Source organism: Heteronotia binoei, chromosome 1 (genome assembly GCF_032191835.1).
Source record: "Heteronotia binoei isolate CCM8104 ecotype False Entrance Well chromosome 1, APGP_CSIRO_Hbin_v1, whole genome shotgun sequence".
NCBI lineage: Eukaryota > Metazoa > Chordata > Lepidosauria > Squamata > Gekkonidae > Heteronotia > Heteronotia binoei.
In genome coordinates, this window is record NC_083223.1 from 53,182,548 (window position 1) to 53,205,310 (window position 22,763).

Here is a 22,763-nt window from a genome sequence, read left to right on the forward strand (position 1 = left end):
TAAGTGCATGTGCAAACTGGCTTGTTCTAATACCAGGGTGCAGTGGTAGAACAGAGAAAGGAGGAGAGGAAGCAAGCAGACTTGAGCAAGAAGGGAAGACTTTTCTCTCCCTCCGCCATCCAGTTTGCTGACTTTCTAGGGTTATGGTTTGTACCAGTGTTCTGGAGCAGGGCAGCTCTGCTAGCTTGTGTGGTGGAAAGCTTTCCCCACCCAAGCCAGAACCAGTGGAAAAGTGGCCAGCAGCAGCTTACTTTGTCAAGCTGTGCGGATACTTTTGCTGTGAATGCAACTGCTGCAGAAACAACTTTTCTGACTGCACAGCCGATTTGATCTCCAATGGGCAATCAGAAGTCCTGCTTGGCAAAAGTCTTACCTGGCCTTCCCACTTTGTAAAAAAAAAAAACAACCACCACCCAGTGGACACTAGAAAAGGTGTCTATAGGCATAATAGTGTCCACATACACCATGTTGGGGACTCCTGGAACACATCAGCTTAGGGTTGATGGGTGTGAAGTGGAGTTGCTATTATCTATCAGTCATCTGTTGTACTAACCAGGCTTTTTGTTACCCAGAGGCCAGATGCTGAGTGCCTGCATTTGATACTGGGGACTTCAGATGGAATAGCAATTCTGTTGGTGTACTGCCCCAAAGATTCCCCAGAAGTCTTCCTGCCTGAGGAGACAGAGGTTGTATTGGATTTGGAATGAGAGCTGTGAAGTTTATTCTCTTTGGAGACTTTAGAAGAAGCTCAAAAGTTCATGGTTGGCGTGCCAAATTTTGGACTGTCCCAGAACATTCTGCTCTCTATGCATATTGTGGGTCATACAATTGATTTGGTGTTCTCTGGTGCATGGTTTGATAAAGGAGTCATTTTCCATTCTGCTCTTGCTGTGGACCAACTATTACCTGGTGAAATTTAGATTCAAAGATGCTTAGAATGATCACAAGGGTAGGAGGTGTGTTAGGATGGCCTGCCCCAGGAGGTTGATGGATCCAGAACATTTCCAGACATCTCATGAGTGCTTCTATCACAGCCGTGGTTGGTCTGTGGAACTCAGAGATTACCTATGTTGTTAATGCAGTTGTTCCTGAGTGTCCTCTTTGCTCTTATGGAGCCTAGAATTCCCCTTGGTTTACCAAGGAAGTTAGGATGATAAAGCAGGTGAAGAAGGCACAAGTGAAGGAAAACTTGAAGTGAATGTGACCAAACAGGTGATAGAGTGCCTACTCTGTGACTATCATGGCGGTAAAGTGGGCTCCCACCACTGCATCCACACAGTGATGACCAGTAGAAGTTTTCTGCATTGTGAAAGGATACTTATCTCAGGTCCCTGACATTTTTCCAGAAAACATACAGGTCTCCTGTGACTCTTAAATGGTGCAGATAACATTGCTTGCATTCATTGTAATTTAGATTCCACAGGTAGTTCTGTTCAATATCAGGACAATCTGCTAAAGAGTGTGTTTCCTTCCTGCACAACTGTTGCTGTCATACTGAGCTGAGTTACTTCAGTGGGTCTGGGAAGTAATAAATGCCTCTGTGTGGGAGAGTGCTATTCTGACAGCCTTGAATGAGGCTGTTGTGAATTCCTTCCTGGAGAAAGCATCCTTGGACTCCCCTGATTTAACCATTACTACTTGGTAGCCAAAATTCTTCTTCTTCTTTGGAGCAAGATGCTTAAGCAGATGGAGGCTGCACAACTCTAAGAGGTTTTAGAGGAGACAGGTTATCTTAACCCTATACAGTCTAAATTCAGAGCTGGGTTTGTAATGGAAACTGTGTCTGTTAGCCTGACTCTCTAGGTCATCTTTGCCAGGAGAGTAACAGGGGAACATACCCCTATTTGGTGCAGTGGTTATGAGTGGTGAACTCTAATTTGGGAGAACTGGGTATGATTCCCCACTCCTCCATATACAGCTGCTGGGTGACTTTGGGTCAGTCACAGCTCTCTCAGAACTGTTCTCTCAAGAGCAGTTCTTTCAGAGCTCTCTCAGTCCCACCTACCTCACAACGTGTCTGTTGTGGGGAGAGGAAGGGAAGGAGATTGTAAGATGCTCTGAGTGAAGGGTGGGATATAAATCCAATCGCCTCCTCCTCTTCCTCCTCCCGGATGTCTCAGGGGCTTTCAATACCTTCTGGAGAGGGTGGCTGGCTTGGGAATAGAGGGGCAATTGCACTTCACAAGTTCCACTCTTATTTGACTGGTCAGTTCCAGAAAATGATGCTGGCAGACTGCTGCTCAGTCCTCTGACAGTCATGCTCTGAAGTCTCACAGGAATCCATCTTGTCCTGAATGCTGGTTAACATGTACATAAGACTACTGGGAGAGATCATGATGGGCTTGGAATAATGTGATACCAATATGTAGATGGCACCTGACCTAACTCTGTTTCTGCTTAACAGCTAAGCCAAATGGGTCTGTGGGAATCTGGACAGGTTCCTAGAGATCGTAATGAGATGTATGACGACAAATAAAGTGAAGTTCATTTGATGACCTAAAATGCTGTTAGTCAATAGAAATACTGCCAGAGGACTGCAGAGTTAGCCTGTCCTTGTGGGGGCTGCAGTTCCCATAAAGGGGTAGGTTTATAGCTTGGGGGTGCTACTGAAGAAGAAAAGTTGGATTTACCATATCTCGAAATGGATACTACAGAACTGATAAAAGTTCAAAGGAAGGCAACCATGATGATTAAAGGGTCCCATAAGAAAAGGCTGGATAACCTGGGATCTTTTCAGTTTAGAAAAAAAATGAAGGCTAAGGGGAGAGTGGATTGAGGGAGCTTTTTCTCCCTCTCCCATTAACTAGGACTTGGGAACATCCAATTAATTTGTTGGGAAGTAGGTTCAGGGCAGCTAAAAAGAACGACTTCTTTACTCAGTGAGTAATTAAATTGTGCAATTCACTGCCAGGGGAGGCGGTGATGGCCATGAGTATAGATAGCTTTAAAAGGATGGTAGATTAAGTTACATTAGTAGCTACTAGCCATGGTGACTGAAAGTTGCCTCCATCAAGACAGCAAGTTTCTGAATACCGGTGTTGAAAGCAGCAGTATGTCTTGTTTGTTTGGCCCTTCAGGGCAACTGGTTGGCCCCTGAGTGAAATACTATGCTGGACTAGATGGTCTCCTAGTCTGATCCAGATCTTATGTTCATACTCAGAAGCATTTAAGTTGGAAAATACCCTGGATTTATCACTATATCTGATGATGATGAGACAGGAAAAACCATGCCAACCCTCAAACATAGGGACTCTCCACAAATGTAGAAACAAGTAATATTGTAGACTGACCCTTTTTTAAAAAAAATTGCATGAATGTGGTACAGGAGGCCAAGATTACAAAAAAGCAATGGAAGAAGGGAAGGGGGGAGGGATAAACCAGCCTGTTCAAGTCCTTGAGAGTTCAGAGAATCCCTGAAGGGGGTATTTTGAAAAGTTGGGTGGGATTTTCAAATTGTTTTCACTCTCTGCTAAAATTCTCATTTGCCCTTAGCTTATAACTTTATGGTTTTTAAGCTTGATCTGTTCATTATTTAATCAAGATGTCAAACTCTTCTTCAAATTGCAACTGCTTATGTAACATCCTTAGAACTGGATATGATTGTGTATATGATATTTATATTAAATAGCCTCCTTAAAAATGTGTCCAAAAGGGAGAAGGGAAACGAGGTCAGAAAAGATATGTTAAGTACAAAGATTATGTGAGTGTTGACACTTTTGTGTCCAAAGTTTTATAAGTCCTCAGCAATCGTAGTTAACCCACAACAACAGGAATATCCCTCTTCTGCTTTTTTGTTGACATTTTTCATATATAATTTGTGTCCATTCATTCTCTTGCATAAAGACTGACCTGCTTGTCTGATGAAAACAGCACAAGGGCATTATTGATGGTTAATGGCATGTATGACATTGGAGGAGGTACAGGTGAATGAGCATTTGATGGCTTGGTTGATGCCACTAAATCTAGTCATGTGTTTCTAGAACAGATAAAAGATTTATAGCTGGCTCCTGGTATTTCCATAGTCCTTGGTTTCTAGTTCATTGCCTCTGTCGAATGGTATGATGCTGCTACTGGTGAACAGGTACTTCAGGCAGGAGACAAAGCCTTTTTTTTTTAAAGGAGTTCCTTCCAGGCTTTCAACTGGGAATTGGGATTAATTAAAAGAGAGAAATTGTAGTTATTCCAATATGGGCTTTTTGTAAAAAGTCCTCCATAGCGATCACTTTGGCTTTGCCTATTGTTTCACTTCATGAATGAGTGTCATAGATCTTGGAATGTCTGCTATAAGTTCTTCAGATGTTCCCCCTCATTTTAGATATTTGTTTTGTTTGTTATTTTAAAACATTCATATCTTGCTTTTCCTCTTGGTTTAAGGGGGTTTACAACAGTTATCCACAGTCAAAGGTAAAATAACAAACCCCAAATCCCTCTCCTCTCCCCCTGGAAAGATATTTGCTATTCAAACCCTGGCAGACAGACAGGCCTTGCAGTGCCTCCTGAAGATGTCCAGATAAAATGTACCCTCACCTGTTCAGGGAGTTCATTCCACAGAGCTAGAGGCCTGGACCATGGTTGATGCCAAACAGACCACCCTTGCAGTGGTATAATTAAGAGATGGCTGCCTGGCTACCATAGTTAGCACACAAGGACATATGGAAGGATACAGTTCTTCAGATATGTGGGTCCTAAGTCATGAAGGGCTTTGGCGGTCACAAGTAGCATCTTGAATTGAACTCAAAAACAGACTGGCAACATATATTTTCCTAGTGGCTAGCCCTTGGCAACATTCTGAACCAGTTGTTTCTGAGTTGTCTTCAAGGGCTGTACGGTGTGCTGCAATAATCCGTCCATGAGGTTACAGAAGCATAGATCAACATGGCCAGATTAGGTGAGTCTAGGTAACAAGAAAGTTGGTGAATCAGATGTAGTTGATAAAAGGCACTCCTGGTCACCACGCTAACCTGCTTTTCAAAGAGCAAGGTGGGGGTGCATGAGCACCTCAAACTCTTAACTGGCTCTGAAAAAGCCAATATTACTCCATCTAGGTTAAGTGGATTCAGTCCTTCTAGAAAAGCAGCCTTCCCAACCAGCATTACTGCTGGTTTGTCTGAATTCAGCTTCAGTTTGTTCTGCCTTAACCACCTGACCACAGCCTCCACCTGTAATAATAACTGGATATGTTAAGCAAGCATGATAACTTGTGGGTTTGGGTATACTTTTCAGCAAGTATTAGTGAAAGTGCTTGGACTCAACCTAAGACTGATTGATGGTGCAATAGATGTAAATGAAGTCCTGGCAAAATCTCGTGGAGGGACAAAACCAGCCAGAGAATTATTGAATGTACATCTTGTAAAGTTGTTGGACTGGTGCCACAATTAACAAGTTATCTACTACTAGTATGGCTAAATAAAGCCACAATGCATTGAATTGTGATGGAAAGCCTTTGGCTGAGGAAGGTAGCAGTACCGAAACCCCCTTGGTTTATTTTCTATTGATGACATTGTTTGAAGATTCCACGAGATTGTTTGAATATTTTCTGCAAGCATTTTGATAGGTTCATTTGGAACTCAGTAACTTCCTTGCTACAGTGTATACTTCTGACTTGAGAGACTGCTATGTGAATGGATATACTGGACTTGTTATATTGTATCTGTATCGGACTGTACTTTGGATAATATATATTAATACAGTAATTCACTGTTCAGTGCCACACAGTTTTTCTTTCTTGTTGAAATTTGTGAAGACATTCATCCACCATTAATTTACTATATTTTCACATTTACATATTTGATTATATGGACCATGGAAGAACATATGATACTACAAAATTATCATTTATTTAGCCAATGTAAAAATATCCTAAAAAGTGCCTGTATTTTAGGTTTATTTTTCTTTTTTAATAAATATATTTAAAACTTATTTGGCATTTCAGAGCCCATTCTAGTTAAGCATGATTTTACTCACTAAGGTTTTATATTTTGGAATTTTGGAAATGCTTATTGGGCTGACTTTCTGCTGCAGTCTTGCTTGATGTACTTAGGCACAATAATAGTTTTGGTTGTTTGTGGTCAGTAGCAGGATTAACAAATTTGTATTCAAGCTCAAAATTAGAAAATTAAATATTTAGCACACATCAAAATAGTACATTCAAATGAGTGCAACTGTTTGAAGACTAATAATGTATGATAAGAAACAGTGAGGTTTAATTTCTCTGGTTCTGTTTTATTCAAAACATAGAAGTGGGTGAGCTTTGTGTATTATTTTCATATGGCAGCTAAGCTTCATTGAGAACCTGTCAATGAGGGCACCATTTCAGATTGGGGAGGGGAAACTCACTACCTGGATATAAATGAGAATGTCAGACGTAGCTCAGTACCATATCAGTTTATGTCCCTGATTTATTATTGTACAACTGACAATTGTTTATGCACTAATTTTGTTAGAAATTCTTGGAAGAATGTTGAAATCGGTTACCTATTGCTTGGAGTTCATAGCAGCTCCACTGTTATGTTGCTAGAGTGGGTGTTTTCTCACAGAAATGCTAACAGTATTCACAAAATCTGGAGTTCTGAGTGTATCCAAAGAGTCTGTTCTCTTGCCCCTTTATCCAGTTAGCATGGCTTTCATAAATTCTTTTGCCCAGCATTTTTGGGCCTCACTGGAAGTAAAAAATACAAAAGGAATTTTGCTTCCGGTGAGGTTGCTTAATGATTCTGTGGTAGTGCAATGCGTGGCTTGCTTGATAGGTTGCTTCCTTCAGTATTTTTGCTGTCTGTTTATGGATTGCTTACATTGATCTTGAGGACATATGAAACATAAAGCCATGCATCCACCAACCCACAATCTGTTTCACATAGAACAATAGTGAGAAAGGTGATTTTTACACTGTGATGGAAAGATTATGTAAATCACCCTCCACCATCTCTCTGAGTGTAAATCAGTTTTGAAATCCTGCTCTTAAACATGTAGGATTCCTAACTGCTTTGCCTAGTGCCTTGTTGTCCAAGCTCTCTGCCAGTCAAGTGTTCATATATGTGATCTCTTCCTCATAATGGCATAAGCAACAATTAAATCAAGGGCACTGCAAGGGTCTTCTACTTTTTAAAAAAATTGTACAGCAGATAGCACTGAAATTTCTCCCCAAACTGAATCTCTAGATACTTGGCTTTCTATTGGCTAATAGAAACTGGCTCAGCATCCATCAGCTTTCTTTTAAGCTGCTGCAGTGGCAACTGTTGAAGAAAAACAAGTTACATTGCTATTGGATCTTTTGCCTGGATGTACCGTGAGGGACTCTGCCCTTATATCTGCATTGAAATCACAAAACTGTGAAAGATGCAAAATGGCAGCTGTATTCTATTCTGGTAGCTTGTTCCCCTGTGCATTATATTTGGTTCCCATGGCAAAATGGAAAAAGGAATGAGTTGCTATTGCTGTTTGGGATACCCAGAAAGTTGGATATGCATAATGAAAGAAGAGAACCTGTGATGACAAAAAAGAGACTTGGTAGCAGCTTATTGGTCTAAAGAGTTTGGGAAGTGCATGCAATGTTATATGAAGTATATATCATTAAATATACATGATACCATCACAATACCAGCTATCGCCCCTTAAGATATTCATAAAAAATGTAAAAGCTCTGGATTTTCTAATACATTTTATTAAATGTATAATTAATCTGTGGGACTTGCTGGTGTAGGATATTAATTATTGAAGTAAACAGTATAGCACACTATAGAAATTAGATATTTAATTTGAAAGGGGAAAAAGCTTTTCTTACATTATTTGAAATAAAAACAAAAATAAATAGGTTGCCATTTTTCAAGATGTAACATCATGGCTACTAATTGGGTTACTGAAAGAATGTTCTTTGAAGCACTGTTTACTGTAGCAACTTTTCATTATTTGTGATTGATTTGTAGAAGAATATACTCAAAATAAGGGGCAGCTCATATGATGTCAAGACTCAGGGGGGTATTAGCAATTGCTGCCACCACTCTGGGTTAAGGGTTCCCCTTGAGAAGGCCCAGAGTCCCCTCCCAAGCCCTTCAGGCCTCCTGTAGCTTAGGCCAAATAATAGGCGTGAGGACCAGGCAGAGTGAACAACAACAAAAAAGGTTTATTTTAGGGTTGCCAAGTCCAACTCAGCAAATATCTGGGGAATTTGGGGGTGGAGCCAAAAGACTTGGGGTGGGGCCAGGAGCAGGATATGACATCACCTTTGTGATTTCATATCTGTGATGTCACTTCCAGGTCAAAGATCAAGTGATGTCACTTCAACGCTCCACTTCTTTCGATGGTGTCACTTTCAGCACACTGTACCCAAACGCCTTCCCTTCCTGTGATGTCACTTCCTCCTTCCAAATTTAAATTTATCTCTTTACATTGCTTTCTGCTACTCAAACATTTGTTGAGTAGTAGATCTCCAGCCACCACCTGGAGGTTGGCAATCTTAATTTATATCCTACCTTCCATGGGAACCCAAAGCTGCTTCCATCAGAGGTTGAGAGTATTCCAATGTTACCCAGCAAGTTTCCTTGGCAGGGTGGGGATTCAAATCCAGGTCTCCCAGACCCTAGTCTAGCACTCTAGGTTAGACTTTACCCTTTTAAGCTTAGGATCCCCAGGTAGTTCCCTTCTTTGGTTTCCAAATAGTTAGCAAAACTGATTTACTGTGTCTCTCCCCACTCACCCCTTTCCAAATATGATGCTGAGGAGGACAGACCCAGCCTCCCTTCTCTACCTGCAACAAACTCTCAGTCTCTTTCTCTCACACAAACACACACACACACACACAGGAAGGGGGGGACGTTTGTTGATGGTAAAGTGCTGCTGGGTCAAACATGATACTGAGGAAAGGGGGCGGGGAAGCAGGCACAGTCTTCACCCCCAACACACAGAAAAACTCAAGGAGGGGGGGGAAGCCTCCTTAATCTTAAAGGTGCAGTGCTGCTGGGGAAAACAATCGCAAAGAGAGTGAGAAAGGATGGCATTTATAGCTCCCCTTCACCTCCAGCACGCACTCGCTCGCTCACTCACAGATGAAGAGAGAAAAAAAACCTTTGTTGATCTTAAAAGTGCTCCTGCTGGGTCAAATGCGATGGTGAGGAGGACAGACCCAGCCTCCCTTCCCCCACTTGCAATGTCGGTTGAGCGGACAGCTGCTTGCGCTCATCCCGTTCTGTGGCTCATTTTTCCCCCTGCCTCCACCCTCCCCTTCTCTCATTTTACCTCAGAGGCGGAGCAGGCAACACTGCTGCGCTGCCACCTCTTGTCCACTTTACACCGTAGCTGCTGCACCGAGATGGGCTCGGAGAAGGACTCGGACTCACTGTTCCCCCCCCCGCTTCCGGATTTTTGGAGAGCGGGGGAGGAGGCTGCAAATTTTGGGGTCCCCCGGCAGGGCGGGGGGTTGGGAAGCCTAGTTTATTTTAAAGTCAGTGCTATATAAATTAACAAAGTGCATAAAACAGTAAAAGGGTGAAGGGAAAATAAACAAAAGTCCTAACGCGTCTTAATTTACAGTCACTAAACTACTAACCAGCACTTACCCCTTTCCTTAGATGCAAGAGCTTTCCCCTGCTCAAGTTCTTCAGGCACAGACTACCTCTAGCTCAACCTTCCGGGGAAAGAACACCCACTTCCTGGACTGGGTCTTTATATTCTCTTCCCAGGTCCTACCCCTCTCGGAGCCTGTTCCCTCCAAAACCCTTGCTACCCAATCAGAGGGGATCCTGGGAAATGTAGGCTTTTCCCAGTAACTCCTAAGCAGGCTTCCCAGGGGCCTGCAGGCCTCGCTAGGCCCAGGATCATGACATATGACTATATCAATCTGGAGCTGCTAGTTGCAAATATTCCACATTCACTAAGTTATAAAGCAGAAGTGCAAACTGAGAAGGTTTTGTGACTACTGTTAATGTAGATTGAACTCAGAAGAGAATAACTTTTGCTATACCATTTCAGTTGGTCATAATTAGGAGCTTGTGGTAGCATTTGAAAAGCCAATGGGAATAAAATTTCTCTCTCACTATGCACTGTGACAACAGGCATGTGAATCCCTTAGCACTCTCTGCTGGAGAAGCAACAACATAGGCTATTTTTTTTAGCATCAAATACTTTCAGGAGTATTTCAGCTCTTAGTTTTCTGTGGAAATTATTCAGGTGCATTAAATCTCAGATAGAATTCTCACTGATACAGGTTACTAAGTTTATGGACATGACAGAGCCTTAACCAAGATATACTTTTGTATCACCTTAAACATTTAGAAACCATTGACAACATAGGATGTCTAAAACATTTTTGTAGGATTTAACTCTCTTTTTTTTTTCCATTTTCAGATTTTTCTGAAGTCCCAGGTTTGTAGAAACGTCTACTGTATCCCTGGATGCCATCCCGACAAGTTTTTTGACCCGCATGGTGAGACCACTTGGGTAATAGATATATGATGGCTTCTGAATTGGTTGTAAAGGCATAATTGTTTCAGAATTTTACACGGATTTGGGAGGGGGAGCTATATGAAACTAAGACAATTGGAAGGCCAGGATTGCCAGCATTGTCTTGGAAAATTCCAGCTAATTTGGGGGCTAAGGCTAAGGATTTTGGAATTTAGGCAGTTGTGGGAGGTGATGCTATAGAGTCTGCTCTATGAAGCTGCCACTGCTTCCATGGTCTCACTAGTCTGGACATAAATTGTAATTTCAGGAGTAATCTGGGCCCCAGCAGAATGTTAGGTACTGAAGGAGAATTTTCAACCATCCTTGTCATAGGAAAAGCACAAAGTTTTCAAATCTAGGGGCAGATTAATCCAATCAACAAAAATAGATTTGCTAATTAGAAACCTGTTTTTTCCTTCAAATGTACAGGGAAAGTAGATAACAAGCTGAAAAGCCTTTTTCCTATAATGTATAAAGTGGGAAGACATACAAACAAATCACATGTGAAATCACAAGCTCCTATCTAGTAAATTGCCACTTTATCTGATGCTTTTTTTGGAAGGAACTGCAGGGCACTATACCATCTACTTCTCATTGTAATCACAATGAGAACAGCAGCAAAACAACAAGGTGAGAATCACTTGGTGCTTGCAACTGAGTGGATCCTATGCTGCTGCATGGGGTTTAAAGAAGGGTCTTGAGCAGTGTTCCCTCTAAGCTGACTTAGTGTGAGCTAGCTCACAGTTTATTAGCCTCTGGCTCACACATTTTTGTCTTAGCTCAGGAAAAATGGTCCCAGAGCAAGCTAATTTATGCAGTAGTTCACAACTTGAATGCCAGTAGCTCAAAAAGTAGAATTTTTGCTCACAAGACTCCTCAGCTTAACAGGAGTACTGGTCTTGAGTCTGAAAAGGCTGAAGACTGCTGAGCTATAGAATTTCTAACAGTAATGTTGTTGTCACCTCAGTTGTAAAGCTACTTTGGCTTGGAGCTGATCTGCTAACTAGTCATGCTTTACACAAGCCTGTAGAAAAATAAATACCAGAAGAAGACTTGAAACTCTTAAAAACATTAAAATCCTTTAGAATTAGAAAAGGTCTCAACCACCCCACCCCCCCCACCCCCCATAGGTGAGGCAAATTTTGTACAAGCTGTCAGGATTAGTGCAAGAAAAATTCTGTCAGGGAAACATGTCACCAAGAGATTTTTGTGTCCTTTATGCTAATGAATGCTGAGTTGTAATCAACTTCTGTATAGTAACAAACGTGTTTGAATATACAGAGAGAACTAGGGTTGTCTGGTACTCTCTGGTAACTGGCATTGGGTGTGGGGGGGGGCAGGGCACTTACTTACAGGAAAACTGGCCTGGGCCTGTGTCACCATCAATGTAGTGATGTCACTTCTGGTACACTCCGGAAGAGATGTCATCACATCACTGGCAACGGGACAATGCTCTGCTATAAAGGTAAAACCTCTATGGTTGTATTCATTTTTTTTTACCATAGAGTTATTTCACAAATGCTGGACTGTCCCTGTGTTGTGGACCAGCCAGAGATCTGTGAAAGCAAAGACTCCTTGGATGAGGCAGGGCCAAATATGCCTAGTCCAAAGCAAACAGCAGTAGAGCAACAGGGGGAAGAAATTCAACTGTTCCCTGACCTGCAACCAAGAGTGGATGCAGAGCTGTCTCAGCCTTCCTGCTCTAAACCGGCAGCCAAAGTACAGCCAGCTGTTCCCACTTCTCTGGGGTCACCAAAGCCCTTGGAGCATCGCAGGAAAAGATCCAGGCTGGACTTACAAATTAGGTGTAAGAATGCCCACCTTGCAGCCCAATGCCAATCGCCAGCTGACACTGACAATGCTGGAGGCTACAAAGACTGAAGGGAACTCTTGGGCTGATAGGAGGATTCCTTGGTAATTCGACTCCTGGACTGCTTCTTGACAACCTGCTTTCCAAACTCTCTATTTCTGGATCCAGGGGAGCAGCCATGTTGGTCTGAAGCAATAGAACAGGGGTGGGGAACTTCCGGTCCACGGGATGTTTACAGCCCGTGAGACCCCTCAGACTGGCCTGCAGCAGCCTCCCCAGGCCCAGCTGGCCCGTGGAGATCTCCGGGTCATGCTGTGTGCCGGCCTTCTGGGCCCAGATGGCTGGCGATGATTGCAGGGCTGTGCACTGGCCTCCCCATTCCCAGCTGGCCGGTGGTGATCCCTGTGCTGGGCGTGGTGCAATTCCCTCTGGCCAGCTGGGTCTTGGGAGGCTGGCGCGCAGCCTGGAGATCACTGGCGGCTGAGTGGGGAGGCCAGCACGCAGCCTGGCCCAGAGATCACCACCAGCTGGGTGGGGAGGTTGGCCTCTCCGCCCAGCTGCCGGCGATCTCCGGGCCAGGCTGCGTGCTGGCCTCTCCTCCCAGCCAGCAGCGATCTCCGGGCTGTGTGCTGGCCTCCCCGCCCAGCTGGGCAATCTCTGGGATGCACACCAGCCTCCCCACCCACCCAGCAGTGATCTCCGGGCCAGGCTGTGCGCCGGTCTACCTGCCCAGCCAGCAGCAATCTCTGAGCTGTGCGCCGGCCTCCCCGCCCAGCTGGCTGTCAGGAATCGCTGGGCTGTACGAGCTGCGCAGCAGCCTCCCCAGGCCTAGCTGGCGGGGTGGTGGTGGACATGTTTTTGTTTCTCTTTCATGTTTTTGTTCCCCCTTTTTGTTTCCCTTTCTTCTCCCCCTTTCTTTATTTTCTTTTCTTCCCCCACCAATTCTTTATTTCCCTTTATTTCTATTTTCCCCCTTTCTTTATTTTCTTTCATTCCTTTTCTTCCCTTTCATTTCCTTATCTCCCTTTATTTCTCTCTCTCTCTCTGGAGCCTGAGTGGTGGTGTTGTGAAGGATGGTTGGTGGGGTATTTGGGTGCCTTGGGTCTGGTGGGAGCAGCTGCAGTTTCAGCATGAAGGGAGGGAAGGAGGGGTGGGAGCCAGCTTCCACCAATTCAACTTCCACTTGATTATTCCAGATGGTGGGGCCTAATATGCTAATATCAGGGGGTTTGACCTAATATGCTAATGAGTGCCTGCTGGCCCGCGAATGATATTATAAGTTTCTTAGTGGCCCTTGGCAGAAAAAAGGTCCCCCACCCCTGCAATAGAACAAAGTTGGAGTCCCATAGCACCTTTAAGACAGTTTTATTCAGAGTGTTAGCTTTTGTGTGTACCTTCATTTCATTGTCTGACAGAGTGTGCATGCACTCGAAAGCTTACATTCTGAATAAAACATTGTTGGTCTTAAAGGCACTACTGGACTCCAACTGTGTTCTCTGTTTCTGGCATTGTTCTTTCCAACACTGTTTCCTGGTTACTCTGACTTCTGGACTGTTATCTTGACACCAAGTTCTCTGCATCTATTCTCACTGGCTTTGCTCCACTGGTCAGCTGCAGACATTGAAACCCAACACCAGCAACCTGCAGCTTGATTCGGGAGACCCTGCTTTGCTGGAAATGTGATGATGTCATTTCCAGAATTAACATTGCTGGCAGCACAGGCCAAGGCCTAGTTTTCCTGTTGTTAGGTCCCTCACAAGCCAGTTGATTGGGACCAGGCGGAGGGGCCTTGGAGGGGGTTATCCTCTGTCCCTGGCAGAGACCTGAAAATTCTAGATGGAACCTGGAGACACACAGTCAACAGGGCCAGCTCAACCACTAGACATTTTAGGTGCCTGTCTAGGGTGTTGGCCATCAAGGGTGCTGAATTGGGTGTCCCATCACAAGCTGGGCTGCGTGTGTGTGTGAGGCCACAACTGTTGGCTGCCCACTTAGCTCCAGGCTGGGCTTCCTCCTGCACCCTGCTGTATGTGGTGTATGTACTACTGACCCATATCCTCACCTGCATTCCTTCCCACCCCTCAGTGCCCTAAAAGCACACAATGTCCTCCACCTCCATGCATTGATGGCGTGTCTCCCTTCCTTCACTTCCTCCTCCTCCTCAGAGGAGGGGTGCCAATCCTTGCAAAACCCCAATCCAGCATCCTGCTACCCCCTTCTTCCCTCCCACCCTGGGTGTGGCACAGGGATGAAGGGACAGAGTGTCACAATGAGAGCCAACTGGGCTGCGGCTGTAGCAGGAAACAAAGCTGCACCAGCAGGTGGGCCCCCTGGACCCCTCTCTACCCATCTGTCATGCCAGCCATGCACACTCTTCCTCCCTCCCCTCTGGAGGAGGAGGGGCAACAGTGAAGGATGCTTTAGATGCCGTGGTAGCAGCGGTGGCAGCAGCATCAGCTGGCGGTAGCAGCAGTAGAGGTAAGGTGGGTCCCCCGCACCCCCTCATGCAGCTAACATGGGAAAGGCCTGGCCTTTCTTATTTAAATAAGGAAAACAGAATGTCAAACTGACCAAATTTTTGCCGTCATGTTTATTTGGAGATAAGTTCTTAACATTACTTTCCCTAATTTAATGATTTTTAAAGAAATTTAGTGGTTTTGAACATATATACAAATTAGGAGTTTATTTTTGGGTCAGGGAACATTGAAACTAAATGAGATTCAAATTATAGCTATTCTTAAAATAAGTTTGTTCTGAATGCTCACTTGACTTGATCTTATGTCAGTGTCATCATTTCCCCTCCTCAAGCATTGTAATAAAATCCAACTAGCAGTCACACCACTGGATAAATAAAGAAAAGTCCCCTGAATCTCAATTTAATAATAACCTGTGTCACATGGTTAATATTGGAGCATTAACAGAATCAAAGTGGCGGTCATCAAAAGTAGGTTAATATTAGACATTTTGGAAAACAAATATGGTAGAAGCATGTACAAGAGATCTTTGGTCATACCTACATATCACTAGCGGGCCACATTTATCATTCTGTTCTGAAGAAAGATAAGCTTTTAAATTGATATGCATAGGCTTGTCATAAAAAAGCAATTTATATTGCACAAAAGATCTTTAGGCATAGTATCAGTTTTCACCATGTCAGTGCAGGCCTTCTGATGAGCTGCCGGAACTGCTCAATGCTCTGCATTTGAAAATCAAGATAGCCATGTTGCCAGAAGAGTATAATTATATTATGAATAGATGAGGAGTGGGGTGGGGTGGGGTGGGGAGGAATGTTTCTTACAATAGCTGGATGAGTGGCTTTGCTCTGCTTCAAGCTCCTGGCATCTAAAAATATAGGGAAATCTTTTAATGTTGTTGATCAGGAGAAAGGGTATTTCTAGGGTTGCAAGGTATGTGTTGGAAAATACCTGGAGACTTTGGCAGTGGATCCAGTAGAGGGCAGGGTTTGGGAGGGGAGGGGCCTCAGCATGGTACAGTGCCATAGAGTTCACCCTTCAAAGCAGCCGTTTTCTCCAGGGGAGCTGATTTCTGCCAGCTGGAGATCAGTTGTAAAAGTGGGAGATCTCCAGGTCCCACCTTGAGGCTGGCAGCCCTATTTCCAATAGTCACAAACCCATTTCAGAATTATCCTTTGTGGTTTCTAACTTTCAGCCTAGAACTGGAAACTACTCATTAGCAAAAGGCAAGAATTAGGAGGGCAACTAGATGAGATAAGAGAGATCCATCACCAGGTCTCCAGACATCTGTAATTTTTTAAAAAGTAGCTGCAGGCGGGAGAGCAGAATGATTTGGATTGGTTGCATACAGCCAGGAATGAAGGGATTGAACTTCCCTTCTTCTGATGCCATTTAATCGATGGGAGCCCACCTTCCCTGATTATTAGACTGGGTCTAATAATTGGCTTTGCAGAGCTGATTTCTCTTGGGGAATGTGGGCTGCTTTTAAAGCAAATGTGAGAGATGTCTGGAGATATAGTCACAGATAAAACCTAAAAATGCAGAATCTTCCACTCTGTCCAATAGGGGGAACTCCATTTTTGGAGATATGTGATAAATTATAAACACAAATATCTTTTTGACTGTAGGAAGGAGGGAATGTAATTAAGAAAGCAGACATATATTTGTTAAAATGTCTGAACTCTTAACACTGCTTGGCCAAGGGTGAGTGGGTTTTTTTTGCTTTTCAGATTCCCTCCCTAGTAGATTTCTGTTATTTCAAAGGCCAATTTTTTTAAAAAAAAAGTTCATATCACAAGTTTCAAAGCCAATAAAGATTTCAAATTACTCAGAACTAAAGTATATGTTCTACAATTTGTTTGAAGATTTTCTCGCACAGTTTAATAGCTGTTGCTCCCTTCAGGATACCCATTGTAAAGCAATAGTTAGTTCATAGAGGAATCCAACACTTGGCTTCACACCTTACATTTGTGTGTAAAGGTATAACAACTGTAAAAAGTGATGAAGCATCCACACAGGGCTGCATTTGGGAATAAAATTTCTTACTCAATTCATACTTATTTAGTAAAATATTTATCTCCTTCCTTTCCCAAAGTGGATTAGAATTCCAATTTAGACACGCCCTGACCTGGATAGCCCGGACAAGCCCAATCTCACAAGTTCTTGGGAGCTAAGCAGGGATGGCCCTAGCTAGTATTTGTATGGGAGACCTCCAAAGAATACCGGGGCATGACATGGAGGCAGGTAATGGCAAACTGCCTCTGAACAGCACCATCACAAAGCTCTTCATCAGGAAGAACAACACATAACTAAAGGAATTGCACAGGCCATTGGCATTTTTAATACATTTAAAATTGCATTTCCAGGATTTTCACTCTTACCAAAGCTGTGTTATTTAAAGAAACCATGCCAGTACATTTTTATCCCTGTTCTGTTTTAGAACTGGGTGAATCATTTAAAGACACACAGAACACTTTGATATGATTTGATATGATGTTGCCATCTTCTGGGTATGGAACAGGGGTCACTGGGGGGAGGTATTTGTGAATTTTCTGCATTGTGCAGGGTGTTGGACTAGATGACCCTGAGGTCCCTTCCAAATCTATGTTTCTGTGATTCCATATGATTTACAGCTTCTAATTTACTGAGGTTCAGTCATTGTAATATAGCATTTCTTAGTTCGTAACTGGCTTTCCCAGATTTTGTTGACCTGGGCTGTGGTCACACACACTAAATAATGCACTTTCAATCCACTTTCAATGCACTTTTCAACTGAATTTTGCCAGTTCACACAGTAAAATTCAGTTGTAAAGTGGATTGAAAGTGCATTATTTAGTGTGTGTGATCACAGGCATGGTCTTGTTGAACTAGATAAAACAGCACAAACGTAATAGGATGTATTTATGGTTGAAATATGACTAATTTTGTTCACTATTCGTTGTAATGTGTATAGATAATTGTTGAAGAATTCAGTTTTCAGTGTTACAAAGTTTAATTTGATATCCAGACAGGACTAGCGGCATATCTTGAAGTACTGCATACAACTATTTTCTGTCCAAATAATATACTTACTGCAAAATCTGTAGATGTAAAAAAGAGCAAAAGTCCAGTAGCATCTTAACAAAAGTTGTGGCAGGGTGTGATGAGTCACTGCTCACTTCTTGAGATAAAATCGGTGTTTTCTGTTTTCTATTTTTATACTTCCCTATCTCCCAGATGGAGAAAAAAAATTAAAACACATGTGTTCAAGTAGCATAGTGTGCAGCAGTTTGTAGCTTTCTCTCTGTAGAACGACTTTGCAGAGGGACATATAACGAAGAGAGTGGGTGCATACTTTTGGATCTTACTGTGCCAGAAATTTATTGAATAAAAGGGATCTGCAATGTACAGAATAATTAACCATACAACAGTATGGCTAATAACCAAACAGGATGCGGTGGAGTCTGGCCCATTTTATCTTTATAAGCATCCCACCTTGAATATCTGGGCAGCTCCTCTGCAGACTACAGAGATCAATTCCTTCTGAGAAAAATGGATGCTCTGGAGGTGGACTCTGTGTCAATGTACCCCATTGAGATACCCATTCTCTCCATCCTCCCAAATCCCTCCCCAAATATCTAGGAGCTTCCCAACCTGGATCCGGCAACCCTGCCCCTCCATCTCCTGTCAGTGGCTGAGGGGAACCTGGTAAACTTCCCAGGTTCCAGTCCTCTCCACAGTCTTCAGGTCAGACTCCTCCCTGTGAAACAAGGACAGGTGTTTGAGGGGACCAGTCTAGATCCCTTTTCTCTTTATGGCATGAATCATGATAGTCCCAAAGGGTGTTCTTGTTCCAGTCCCTACACAGCCACAGAAGCCTTGAGATTAGAGTATGAGTAACATCCTCTTCATCTTTGAATTTATGGCTAGGGCAGTCACCAAATGTATTTGCTTTGGGTCATCCATAAACCATCTTTTATTTGAGCTTCCAAAAATACTGAAATTTTATATTTCTACTTAAGTGAAACTCTACTTTCAGTCGTATGAATTGTTGATCTTCAGTTTGCCAATTTCCCAGGAACAGTTTCTTAGTATTCGCTAGTCTTTTCACCTGAGATCCCACTGCATTTCACTTCAACCATCTGTTAGATGATTAATAATCAATTCAGACCATTCTCCAGAGGGGGTTTTTGGTTTTTTTTTAAACTAGGGCTGAGTTGGAACAGCCCCGCAAGCTGTACATCATAGTTTGCATGTGGAGAAATTAGATTTCCCATCCCCAGTTTTGTTGATTCTGAGTGAAGACTGCCAGTTATATAGGGGAAGGAAAATACACTCTTGTGTTGCCCAGGCAATGCTGGGATGCTTCCCTCCCTCCCTTCCTGAGTTGAGCTTCAGCTAAGGAGCATTGCGTGGGAAGGTGAGCAAGCTTCCTGGTATTGCCTAGGAAACTGGGCTTTTCCTGCATTATGATGCAGCTTTTTGGGATTTCAGCAAGCAGGACGTGTACTTGTGTTGTTTAGGCAACTGAGCAGTACATGGTCTTTTTCTGTGCTGGGGCATGATGGTGCTGAAGAGCAGACAGACAGATTATCTCAACTGTGATAAGTCACAAACGAATGTATTGGATTTTCCCAGAGAAGCATTTTGCACCCTGCAACCCTACCCCCACTGCTTTATCTCATATTATTTAAGAGATGTATTTTGTGTGAATCCTAATTCCCCATCAGTGTAATTTGCCTCTATGAGCAATTTCAAGTGATATGTATTTCCCATCCTTCCCCCCCCCAAAAAAAAAAAAATTGGGGGGAAAGAGCAGAGGTTCAAGATTTTTTCTCCCAATCCAAGGGGAAGGCAGTCTATTTGCCTTGCAGATTGAGTAGGAACAGGGCTTTTTTTGAGCAGGAACGCACAGGCACACAGTTCCAGCTGACTTGGCCCAATATGCAAATGTTCCTGCAGGGCCTTTTCTACAAAAAAAGCCCTGCACAAAACAATGGTGATGTCAGGGAGTGTGGCCTAATATGCAAGTGAGTTGCTGCTGGGCTTTTTCTACAAAAAAGCGCTGAGTGGGAGGAAGCAAAATATTAGGGTTTTTTCCACCCAGCCCCGCCAGTAAGCAAACTCACACTTCAGACATGTGAGAGATCAGTGATTATGAAGGATCAGATCCATCTGGTTGTGTGTGAGAGAGAGAGAACTGAAACCTCTTTAATATTTATATTACCTTGAAAGGAAATGCGACCAAGGAAGAAATATTATTTGCCTATTGATGTATAAATTTTTTAATTTATTTTAGGTAATTTGTAGTCTACCCTTTCTCAAAAACGGGCTCAGGGCCAGGGCCATAGCCAGGATTTCATGTTTGGTTTTGTTGTTTGGGGGGCCCTGCCTGGTTTGGTGGCCCTGGATCTCTAAAGGGAGCTGATTCCATCAGGCTGGGGCTGAAAAGGCCCTGCCCCTGGTTGAGGCAAGTCAGACGTCCTTTGGGCCAAGGACAGTCAACAGATGCTGTATGCTGGATCATAATGATCTCCAGGGCGCATATGGGGAGAAGTGGTCCCGTAAATATGTCGGTTCCAGGCCATATAAGGTTTTAAAAGTCAAAACTAAAACCTTGAAATGGATCCGGTACTCAATTAGTAGCCAGTGGAGTTGATGCTGCGCTGGCCAGATGTGTGTCCGACTAGGCACTGTTATCAACAGCTAAGCAAGGGGGTGCTATTTTTACACAACACTGGAATTAATCTTGTGCTTCTGATGCTATCCACCCAACATAAACACCTTATTTCACTGTACTCTGCTTCTGGAAGCATGTTTTCACCCAGCTAGATTCCAGTTGGGGAGGGATGGTGGCTCAGTGATAGAGCATCTGCTTGGTAAGCACAAAGTCCCTGGTTCAATCCCCGGCATCTCTAACTAAAAAGGGTCTAGGCAAGTAGGCATGAAAAAACTCAGCGTGAGACCCTGGAGAGCCGCTGCCAGTCTGATCAGACAATACTGACTTTGATGGACGGAGGGTCTGATTCAGTATAAGGCAGCTTCATATGTTCAATATGGAAATTGTGCCAGGCTGGCAGAAAAATGCTAAAATAAGCAGAGAATAGTGAGGTAAAGTGCAAAAGGGCATTGGTCAACTAAAAACTGAACACATCATAAAGAAATCTAGACCAGGGGTTCAAATATCTGGTCCGCAGGCCAGAACTGGCCCACCCAGGGCTTTAATCAGGCCCACAGCTCTTTTCTCCCCTCTCCTCCCCATCCTCTCCTCACCTTTTGAAGCTCCCAGGCTGCCAAAGGTCTCAGCTCCTTCTGCCTTGTCTTTGCCATTGCAGCAGGAAGCTCTTCTGGGCTTGCAAAGCTGCAAATAACATGCAGAATGGATTTTATATTTAGGTTTCTGTGCCCAGATTAGAGTTGCCAAGTCCAATTCAAGAAATATCTGGGGACTTTGGGGTGCAGCCAGGAGACTTTGGGGGTGGAGCCATAAGCAAAGTTGTGACAAGCACAATTGAACTCCAAAGGGAGTTCTGGCCATCACATTTAAAGGAACCGCACACCTTTTAAATGCCTTCCCTACATTAGAAATAATGAAGGATAGAGGCACCTACTTTGGGGGCTCATAGAATTGGATCCCCTGGTCCAATCTTTTTGAAACTTGGAGTGGATTTTGAGAAGAGTCATTAGACACTATGCTGAAAATTTGGTGCCTCTAGCTCAACAAACAGCCTATCCAGAGGCCCAGATACCTTCAGATCAATTCTCCATTATTCCCTATGGGAATCAATTTCCATAGGGAATAATGTAGTGCCCAGCAGACATTTCCTCCCCCCCCCCCCATTTCTGATTACACTTTCTAGTGTTCCTATGACCAGCTGAAGCTGTTGCTTCCTGGAGTTGTGTCTTTGCAAATAAAGGATGGATATAAATAAAGGGTTTGAGCCAGTGGACTTGAGAACTGGTGCCTAGTGAGTACCCTAAACTAGGAACCACAGCTAAAGGGGGATATTACACTGGAGAGCCATTGCCAACCTGAGTAGACCCTGAGTGAGAGGGGAGAAGCTTGTAATGCCCAGCCATTTAATGTCTTCTCAGGTTCAGAGCATTTTATATTTTTAGCTTCTGCTGTGATCCTTGTGCTTTTTCTTGATGTTTTATTTTAAATATTGCATTGCCAAATCCCACTATTCCCTCATCTTTCCATTTTAAACAAAATATTGCAAGAGTTTTAAGCATGTTTGTATTTTAAGAAAAAAAATCTTTAATTGTGTTTGTCTTGTGACCTTCATAAAGGTTATATCTCTGCTACCTGCCATTACATTTTATGACACACATGGCCCAGCTCCACAAAGTCCCTTTATGTCAGTTCCAGCCCTTGTAACAAATGCGTTTGACACCCCTGATAGACTCTGGCTCTCCTTATGATGTGCTCAATTTTTAGTTCACATTATTAGACCAACTCATTCTTCCATTAGCCTGAAATTTGGGAAGGAGGATATGAGGGGTACAACCACAACCAATCAAACTGACAGAAATGATTTGTTAATACAGCACCCTTTCTGTTTAATATGAAAGGATCTAAATTTTTAAAAAGAGAAAATGATCAAAATTGGGGGGGGGGGGGTTGGAAAGGAGGGAATACATCCTTAATCCTAAAATGCATTGGGCAGTTTCCATTAAATAACTGTATTGACATCATATTTTATATTTTTTCCTTGGGTTTGGTGTATTCAGGGGGAGGTTTGCAGAAAAAGCCCAGCAGGAACTCATTTGCATATTAGGCCACACACCCTGATGCCAGGCCAGCCAGAACTGCATTCCTGTACGTTCTTGCTAAAAAGAAAAAAGGCCCTGGCTGTATTATAAAAGGATGCAAATGCCTTTAGCAAAGGTTTAATTGCAATGAAATCCTAAAATTACTTCCCAGGAGTTGAAGAGACTGGTATATCATGATCTATGAGCTATCCATAGGAAACTTAAACCTAGCTTCAGTTTGTCCATTTGGGAAAGCTGCTAAGTGCCATGATAGATCAGTACTGATTTAGTGCTTTAATTGTAATAATCCT

At 43.2% G+C, this 22,763-nt stretch overlaps 1 protein-coding gene across 11 annotated transcripts in view; it reads left to right on the forward strand.

The window, feature by feature from the left end:
• MYT1L (myelin transcription factor 1 like) overlaps nt 1–22,763 on the forward strand; it is a 513,986-nt gene that overhangs the window by 286,786 nt on the left and 204,437 nt on the right. For all 11 annotated transcript variants that reach the window (XM_060234467.1, XM_060234449.1, XM_060234515.1 and 8 more), the window contains one exon: nt 10,339–10,417. In XM_060234467.1, the coding sequence (XP_060090450.1) occupies nt 10,415–10,417 (3 nt within the window). In that variant the 5' untranslated portion in view covers nt 10,339–10,414. The remainder of the gene's footprint in view (nt 1–10,338; nt 10,418–22,763) is intronic.